Source organism: Gigantopelta aegis, chromosome 8 (assembly GCF_016097555.1).
Source record: "Gigantopelta aegis isolate Gae_Host chromosome 8, Gae_host_genome, whole genome shotgun sequence".
Classification (NCBI taxonomy): domain Eukaryota; kingdom Metazoa; phylum Mollusca; class Gastropoda; order Neomphalida; family Peltospiridae; genus Gigantopelta; species Gigantopelta aegis.
This window is the reverse complement of record NC_054706.1, coordinates 31,599,993-31,610,191: the sequence shown is the minus strand read 5'-3', so window position 1 is coordinate 31,610,191 and position 10,199 is coordinate 31,599,993. Positions and strand designations below refer to the sequence as shown.

General features: G+C 36.1%; 1 protein-coding gene across 1 annotated transcript; it reads right to left on the bottom strand.

Annotated features, from left to right (window-relative positions):
* Positions 1-607: 607 nt before the first annotated feature.
* LOC121379617 (uncharacterized protein F54H12.2-like) lies at positions 608-1,912 on the bottom strand. The gene has a single exon (XM_041508264.1). It carries the CDS (start codon positions 1,910-1,912, stop codon positions 608-610), a length of 1,305 nt encoding a protein of 434 aa, XP_041364198.1.
* Between the last annotated feature and the right edge of the window lie 8,287 nt (positions 1,913-10,199).

The window sequence follows — 10,199 nt, the reverse complement described above, 5'->3', positions numbered from 1 at the left end:
GTATTTATTTTCAAAACATGTTTGAATTACAGGGAAATACATGAATTGGTACAATATTATAATAACAATACAAACTAGATACATGATTGTGTACAATATTTAACATATTAGTATGAGCAGTGAATACAAGACGGGGTACAATATCTAAAGTATTTACATATAAAGTTATACACAAATACATCATTCTGTAATGTATCTTTACTAAACTGACTCATAATATCATTCATTATCAGTTCAGTTTTACATTTCTGTAACAGGAAATACAAACAATAAAAAGCACATGTCTTGGATTTAATAAATTGTATGGATTTGTCGTTGTAAACGTATGATGTACAATGTTTCCTTAAAAATTGTACAAATGTTATATTGTAATGTTCTGGTGGTTTCCCAAAACTGTCGAAAAACTCTGCTTTGTTTTTGTCAAAATAGAACGCCACCCAATGTTTGCCTGGAAGGTGAGATGGGTCTGTGTTTACAATACACCCCCAAGGGCTCCGCCGTTTCAAACGTGGTAGTGTATCGCTCGAGTAAACACCTACAATGCGTGAACGTAAATCTGAGTCACAGTCAATCGCACACTGAATCTGCTTTCCATTCATGATATTCTTTATTTGACATACACGTTCCTGGTTTGATCAATTTCAATCAAGCTAGGGAATTCTCCATACACTATACAACTCACTGTCTTTGTTAATGCAGATTTAAACTGCACTTCTAACCTTAAGTTACCGTTTTTTAATAAACTTAAATAATCAGAGTCCACGAAAACGGGTTCAAGGTTGAACACAAACAGACCATTTCCCAAAGAAAATTCAGTTCTTTCAATATAATTTCCACAATCCAGGTTCCAGCTATTAACACCTTCAAACAAATTCACGTAGGCACTGACGTCATCTGCTTCGACTGGTCGACCGGGTACACTGACACCATCCAAATATAAGCCCACCGTTTTCACGAATGAACTCTGGAAGTTAAACGGGTTCTTTGTGTATGATCCACTCACTCCGTCACCGTCGACAAAACCAACAATTAGCCTGTTTGGACACTGCGACTGGTACACACTGTCCCACACGTAACTCTGTTGAGAGGCCGGAATACTACTCATTTTAACTTCGGTTTTAGCGAATGGGTACAAGGCGTTAGACTTTTCAAACATCTTGTTATGTGTTAAAATAAGTGCACTGTTCATTTTCAGTTTACATATCTTGAAGTAAATATCTAAGAGTTCGATCTTGTACTCCTGACCGGACTTCCCAGACATCAAACAAAAGGGTATGGAGCTCCGAAATAACTTAACTGTCATATCAACCCCATTCACCATATATCTGCCCATGTTAAAAATATCTTCACACAGGGGCCCTTCCATGGTAACAGTTTTGCTGTCAGCGATGTGTGCTCCTCGATCCGATACTCCAGAATTAGTGCCAGTGATAGGATCGGTGCTTTCGATATCTGCTTGTGTCTCTCCGACGTCCTTGTAAAACAGTTGAGACTGGAGTTGCGATTGTTTAGCTTCTGCTCCATAATTCAGTAAGGTTTGAATGTATGCTTTGTAGGGATAATGATTGTTCGCCGAACTCACCAGCTGACCTTGTAAGTACACAGCGACTTGCGACCACAGAGCTTGCATGAATAAATTTACTGGGGCCACGTGTTCGTCCTTACCCAAAACCGTTCCATCGGAATGACTCACTTTCAGTTTAACATGTAAACGACTTCGTTTCAAATCCACGTAGTCACTTCCACTATTTGCAATTTGAAATTCTACCGGTGACGAATCTGTAATTTGACTAACAGGTCTAACATCGACGTAGTAATGTTGAAACACACTCGTTTGGTATGGGGGCATAGTAAACAGATCCAAAGCACTGGGTAAACCTTCCACAAAGTCTTTGTCTGTAAGGAGTGACATATTGTTTGTTGTTGTTGTTGTCGTTTATACAAATATATCTTTTTCACTAACAGCTGATTTGTACTTCGATGTAGGAGCTCGTTTTTTCTGTACTGTCATGCGTCTGACTTTTTTGCTTCTGACAATTCGATCACCAGATTTATGTTTTATAGCCCTGGTACGTTCCTGTTCAGCTTCGGCCCTTTCTACAACATCTTGTGTTTGTGACGTCACTTCTATTTTAGGTTTGTGCTTGTTGTCCCGTCACTGTTTACATGTCTCGGAATCATTGGAATCATATAAGAAAACCACTTATGCTTGTAATTCCCAACTCCAGATCCAACCTGCTTATTTGACTGAACAACATTCTTTGTTCGTTTATCAAAATACTTTAACCATTTATTAACATCAGGTACGTAAAGTTTTCGATCCATGTTAATTTACTCTAAAAACGGATAATGTCGTAATAGTAGTGTCACACTCGTGCTCTCTTTGATAAATGAAACCGGAACGCCTGATGTTGCTTTTATACGTATTTCGACATATGAACTCTCTGTCACTACAACTGGTATATTCCACAGTGTGTTAAACTCGTAACGTGGACCGTCTCGTAAATCCACACGTCTCAGTAGAGGTACAAAACTATCACCTACTAGACTGCTGCCACACAAATTACACAACACATCTACTTGTAAATCGTTCATACCATGAAGATCAATTTCTCCAAAATTCAAATCCACGAGAGACACAATCCACACACCTTCAAAAGTTAACCTCTTGTTTAACTTTACTCGAAAGTGATAGGGGTTGTTGTCAGGAAACACTGATTTAGAATCCGAGCTCTTCAAAATAACGTACTTCTCCATGCTTCACACAGTTTTCAGTTCTCCTTCTTCTATGTACGAATCGAAGCTAGGTGGCCACCCTAACCACCGAACCAAATAGTACACTTTCCCCTTCTCCTTCTTCTTTTTTAACACTTTTTCGATTTTCCACAGAATGTCTTGATTTTTATTTACTTTCTGAAGTTCGGCCGTATAAAATATACCTTTCAACACTTCGTCGTGAAAATCTCTCAGTCTGTACACTGGAATACTTTGTCGTCTTCTTCTAGAATGTATTTTAAACAACTCTTCTGTCCACCTCAAGTCCTGCTCCTTTGTGAATGATTTACGCAAATAGCTGATTCTCGTTAAATCACCCACTTTAAATAAAAAGTTTGCCAATGGTTTCTTTACTTTAAGTTTCTTAACCATGGGCTCGACGTACAGATGACTCCACACTTTAATTTCGTTCGCTTTATTTACATCAACCGGTGCCCACAGTCCCAGTGACGAGTGAACTGTATTGTTATAATTGTGTACTAGATCTGCTAAAACGTCTATGTATTTTTTGTGTATTGTTGTAAGTCGTAAAACGCGCGATAAGACCCCGAAGCGTCCTAATACTTCTTTCTGCGAAATTACTTTTGATATCTTCATTCTGCGTGACAATCAGTTTAATGTTTTCTTTTGATAGAAACTGCTTGAATACACCTGCGAACTCTGTACCTTTGTCTACCCGAACTTTCTTGGGTATACGTTTGTCTTTTAAAAAATTGTTTTGAAGCCTTCTAACACCGTCTCCGGTTTCTTGTTTACAAGGGGTATGGCCCACAGGTATCTCGAAAGAATGTCAATAGCTATAAGCAGGTACCTAACTCCATTGTTGACTTTTGAATGGCGGCTGACGTCCATTAAATCCATGTCAAACATCTCATCTTTTTTGTTAACCCGTACTCGGAGACGCTTGAATGAACGGTTCACTGGTTTGTGAAGACTGTACGCATCTTCGTCGTTCAACCACTGTGTTACCGCTTTTAACTTGTACGTTTGTAAACCACGTCTCTTCAGAGCGTCGTGAAACTTCTTTGGTCCGTAGAAAGCTCCAGCGTCTCTCGGTTTTGTATAATATTTTTCAAGTCCTTTCTTGTTACGTTCATTCTTTTCAGTGTTAGGGTTCACTCTGGATGACATGACTGAACTAATGTATTCTGTGTCATTAATTTATACTCGCATACGATCTTCTAAACGTAGTATTTTAAGTACTTGTCTTTCTTTTAAAATGTTCATCCACTCTACAGTTTTAACGTTCATATCCAAATAGTCTTTGCATTGATACTGACACAAAACAAATCCTGGAGTGTTTAATAAAACTGGATCTGCATAAACAAGACGTAACCACCTGTCAGCAACTACATCTTCGTTCAGTTCAACCCATGCAGTTGTGTAATAGCGTTCGAGCATATCCTCGTGATTCAGTGTTTTACAGGTGTGAGTTTTCTCCTCGTCGAACATGCATCCCATACACATTTCTTTACAGAATCGCTGAACCAGTTTACACACTTCAAAGGCATAACTCAGAGTTAACAAATTTTCCAAGCATTTTCTGTTATCAACTGTATCTACTTCATCCACAAGTATACGAGTTGGTCGTATTTTCTTGATTATTATTAGCTTGGTACTGGTAGTCAAATCGCAGAAGGATCGTTTGGCATCCATCTCACATTCAGTACGACTCTTAAACCAACAAGTTGATTTTTTCACTATTGATTCATTAAAACTGCATTCTGATCGTAAAACATATTTCCAGCTGAAGTAAACAGCCTGTTTCTTGTCGTTGTACTTCATCTTTGAACGCAATCGTTACAAATAATAAATAATTTCACTTCTCTTTTATGTTATAACATATATTCAAATGCATTGTTTAAAACGACTGTTTCGATTGGATAATAGTAATAACAAATAAACCGGTTTCAACTGGTTTTCTATTCAAAAATATTATTTCATCATTGCTAACAATAAACCTTTCAAAGCATATTTAGACAAAGGTCTTTGTACCCATCACCCTTGTCACAACTAAAAACCAAGCCAACACAAAAGACTGACTCAAACTATCTATAAATAACACCACTTTAGTTCCCATTGAAAACGCGGACGTTCCCGCCCAAAATTTGAAAAAATGCCAGTCATCTTTTGAAAAAATGCCAGTCATCCACTCAGCACAATAGGTGCAATCCATTTTTGTTCAAAAATCCATTATTCGCTCCACTGAACCGGAAAAACCAATTATACGCTCCACTGAACCGGAAAAACCAATTATACGCTCCACTGAACCGGAAAGACAATAGGTGGTGCATATCCATTGTATTGGAGGCGACTCCCAAAATGAGGTAATTAAAAGATAAACTCCTTTAATATCCTTTTTATCGAACTACAAAATAATGCAATAAATATCTATTTAAAAAAAAAAAAAAAGCCATTTAATGAATTCTTATTGTAATAAATAACATGTACATAACAGTCATCACAAATGAATATTTTTGTCAGCAAAAACAAATGTTGGTGCAATTTAAGTTTGAAAAACGCTCTTAAATTTGTCTTAATAGTAATGTCTGTATCTGAAAATAGATGCCATTTCATGTTGTTTCATTTAAATACAACCTTTATGTCAACAAGTGATGTGTGATAACCATATTTTATTAATTTTGATACTGACCTCAATAATTAAATCACTGACAAGCGTCATGAAATTGTTCATAATAATATAATTAAATTTTATTTGTCTATACACTTTACGGCAATCTCATTGGTCCAGAGGTGCCTACCTTTTTTCGTTCATATCTCGATAAACCAATTTTTTTTAACCCATGCCTACTTAAGTCGAGGTTTAGGTATAACTTAAAATTATTTACAATAATACAAAAATTGTCGAATGAATGATAATTATTAAATAATGAAATTACTGTTCATTCATTACAACATAACGTCATCCCATTGGTCCATATGTAGCAACAAGAGTTTTTTCATTTGTCAATGAATGTAACGATTATGTACTCAGTGAATGTCATTTTATATGGCAAAGTTTGTCTAATTGATCGTTATTGTTTACAGACCAAAAATAAATAAAGTTTCAGTGTTATCATTAGCAAGTATGAATCAATTTAAGTATAAGTATTGTCTGTTTGTGGATGATTATTTTTGTTCATGCCTCAATTATGGTTAAAAAAAATTACACACAGTTCGTAAATGTTTTTCTTATAAGTTAATATTTAAAAGCAATAGCGCCGAGCAAGCAACAACAATCATATCATATTTCTTTTAATACTAATTTTTATGAATAGTTTCAGATTCAAAATCAATAAAGTTAATTGCATGAAAATAATATTTCACTTGTCCATAATACTGAAATATGTTTATTCTTTTAGGTGCATCCATAAGACAGGTGGCAGTTTGCCTTATGTGCCATCGAAGTGTGCGAAAATTATTGAAACCACATTTCGCTTGCACAAAAAAGCAATTGAGGACAAGATACCCCTGTAATGAAACTGGAAAAATCATAAACAGGCGCCACAATGACGTCTTTGTGAACAATCCACATGGAGATAGACAAAATATGAGACAAACATTGATATCTAGATTTTAAATATGTCATAAATGCAGACTGTCAAAGACACTTTCAGAATAAAATATGAAAAATGACAAATAATACAAAATGTAACACTAACCTCTTATAATGAGTGATGTGGATATTTTAAGGCTCAAAATCAGTGTTGATATATATATAAAAAATAATAATAATAATTAAAAAAAAATTCTTAGTAATGCGAGAGGCAAAAGTACATAGTAACTAATGTAAGGGAAAGAAAATAATGTTCAGACTCGGTGAAGTAGTGCTATAACTCCAGTGCACAAAAGTAACATATATTAAATGTTATCTCACACTGACATTCAGGTTGTAAATTTAATATATTCATAATTTTGTTGACACATATTGGGAAATACATTCTTGCTGCAAAAAGTACTTTCCATAAATATTTGCTGTATTAAGAAACTATGTGTTGCAAAGTAGAACAAAAAGGTAGGAGAAACTAGGTATTTTGAAGAAGAAGAAAAAAAAAAAAGAGGAAATATACCAAAAAGTAGGATTGCGGAACAACCTTTAAATGGTTCGTTAGTGGTGTCTTAAGTCATGTCTTTAGTAGATAGCTAGGAGCCTATTTCACTAAACATCGTAAATTTACTTTTATGTGCAAAACTTGCACCTGCCGTACGTCTACGTCTACTCCATTTCAAGAAGCCGGTCGTAGAAATACTACTAACTTACTTTGCCAGTAAATCTATGTGTGTTTTCTTTTGCAACTCATTTACCAGAAATTTGACATCTAAAGCCGATTATTAATCAATCAATGTATTCTACTACTGTCGTTAAATAAAACAAACTAATAACTTCCAAAAGAAAGAGTAAACTTGATAAACAGAATTGTAAATGGAGAAATTTGAGTTTGTGCATAGCAAATGAGCCGAGATCCAAAAGGGATCCACATGTATTCGTAATGAAGACGAGAAGACACGCGTTTTCAGGACAGTTTACAACACCCCCATTTCCTGACCAATGTACGGCCGTGCGTCTAATGGGAGCTGGTACAGGAAGTAGGTAACTGGGGGGAAATATTGTCTAGTTTGTTGCTGCATATATCAGGAAACATGCAGACTCGTCTTAATTGAACACTATCAGCCTATTTGAAAAATTAAAAAACAAAACGTGTTACCATTTTATTAATTATCGTAGTGGACGTAGCAATTTACGTGCGCCACTAATTGTCGCCGAGGACACTCTTACATTTACGTCTAACTTTACTCGTAACTTACATTTACACTTCTTTGTGAAATGCTCTTCAGTCTTAGATTTACGTGCAAAGCTAGGCTTACGATGTTTAGTGAAATTTGGTCCAGAATCATGTAAGAGATGCCTTTACAAAATCTTCAGCACAAATAGAATTTTAAAAATCAATTATTGGTGTCACAGAGAAAACTTTTTTTCTTTGTCACTGTATGTTGAAGTTTCCTGTAAGGCAATTCTATTTTGGAGTTGTAGGTGCTGTTGTCTGTATACAGCATCATTTTCAAGTTTCTGCCGTTTCAAATCCAGCAGTTGTTCTGCAATCTGATCAGCTGAAAAAATTATACTTTTATTATGTGACATATAACACAAACAGTGTGATTGTGATAAAGTGGATTTGATATCTATTTATATATACTGAACAAAATAAGAAACTTCCGCTAACTTTGCTTGAACATAACTTGATGAAAACAAACCGGGGGAATAATTGTTATATATGCGTTTAAAGAGTGTTCCATGATGCATCGTTTGGTGCAAAAAATCATGGCCATAGGTTAACAGAAACTGGGAGAAATTTTGACCAAGTGTGGTAGGGGTTAAAAAAAAAAAAACCCACTTAATAACGGGTATGACCACCTCTTGAATTGACCACTGCAGTGCATCGCAGGCGCATAGAATTGACTAAAGTGTTGATTTCTGCCTGTGGAATATTGTTCCATTCCTGAATGAGTGCTTGACGAAGTTCGTTGACGTTAGCGGGTGGGTTGGGACGACGCCCCAATCGTCTGTCCAGACTATCCCAGACATGCTCGATGGGGTTGAGATCATGACTTTTAGCGGGCCAGTCATCAGTGAAATCAATGTTATTTGTCCTAAGAAAATTTACAGTGTCTCTAGCTGTATGAGAGGTGGCATTATCATGCTGAAAAATCGAGATGTTGGCGTTGTTATGGAACAGAGGAATGACGTGATGAGCGAGAATGTCATCGCGGTAACGTTGAGCATTTAAATTGCCATCGATGACGACTAGTGGTGAACGATAACCATGGGCAGTGGCTGCCCAGACCATGACAGAACCCCCATCCCCGAAACGATCTCGTTCAAGAACACAACAGTCAGCATAGCGTTCATTTCTCCTACGGTAGATGCGCACCCTGCCATCACCACGTTGTAAAGAAAATCTGGATTCATCCGAAAAAAGAACGGTATTCCAGCGTCTCCGTATCCAACGAGTGTGTACACGTGCCCAATTAAGACGATTTAGACGATGACGTTGCGTTAAAACGCATCCGACGTAAGGACGTCGTGCATGTAAACCGTTCTCCCGCAGACGATTACGAACAGTTTGCCCACTGATTCGATTATTATGAAGCCCAGGTGTGTTAGCAGCAGTAGCAGTGGCAGTTTGGAATCGATTGCGCAAATGCGTGTTCATGATATAGCGGTCTTGAACACGCGGACGTCCACGACGTGGCAAGTCGTTGGTGCTTCCTGTCGTTCGAAATCTTACGCGAAGATTTCGTATCGCTGAACTAGAACTCCCAACATGCCTTGCAAGGTCTTCTGTCGACATGCCAGCATCAAGCATGCCAATCGCCCGTTCGCGTAAATTATTGGGTATTCTTGGCATACTAAAAATGCTACACTGTAAAAAAACGTTAATTTTTTTTTACAAATTTTGAAGCGTTTTCGTTCACTTGACAACAATGTCAGTAAGACAAGTAAAACAAATTGACCGAATACTACACGGGACATGTCGAACCTTGCATGCACGTGCAAATTGAATTTCACGTTGTCGACGATTAGCAGTGCAAAAATAATCGATAAAATTCATGAATCCTGATAATACAGCTCAAGGCTAATACTACCTATATAATTTCATTACACAATGAATTCTTTAACACAACAAATACTATATGTACAAATCGGAAGTTTCTTTTTTTGTTCAGTATATATCAAATGAACATAGCCCGACTGGATATAAAACTGGTTTTATTGTCATTAAGTACTTAGATTATATAGAACCATTAAAAATATTTCCATACTGGTAGCATTTAAATTAACTTGCTAAGTGGAAATAAAAATTACTATAAACTGCATAAAATCGCGTAGCACAACGAATTCATAATGAATTTGTGACTGTTATACATTAATAAATTCAACAAAATTGACCAACAATTCTAATAATTTACAAGCAATACAACCTATTTAGATAAAACTCCAAATAAGTCATAAACCACTTTCTAAAGTTATCTGTTTTACGTAATGATCTGTTTTACGTAATGATGTCCCATTTGACGTAATGGCATAATGTTTTGACATTTATCGAAGGATAACATTGAGTTATTCTTTGACGTCGTCCACAATTAATATTATTGTATAAAAGTAGACATTTCTCAATTATATTTCAATAACATGTAAATATGCAATGTTATGTTTATGTCAATGTTCTTTCAGCTGATTTTGAAAGACTACCATTGCAGTAATATGTCACTGCATCATATAGGATTAAAATATTCAGTTCCCTTACCACTTCGTTTACACTCACGCTGCTTCATGGCAATTATTAAAAAGTTGCTTGTTCAACAAATAAACTTAGTAAAAGGTTATTTATCTGTATGTAGTCATATAAAATTGAAACATTTCA

What these genes read in the sequence shown, in the direction of transcription:
- LOC121379617 (XM_041508264.1), bottom strand. Translation starts at nt 1,912, where the DNA reads ATGTCACTCCTTACAGACAAAGACTTTGTGGAAGGTTTACCCAGTGCT.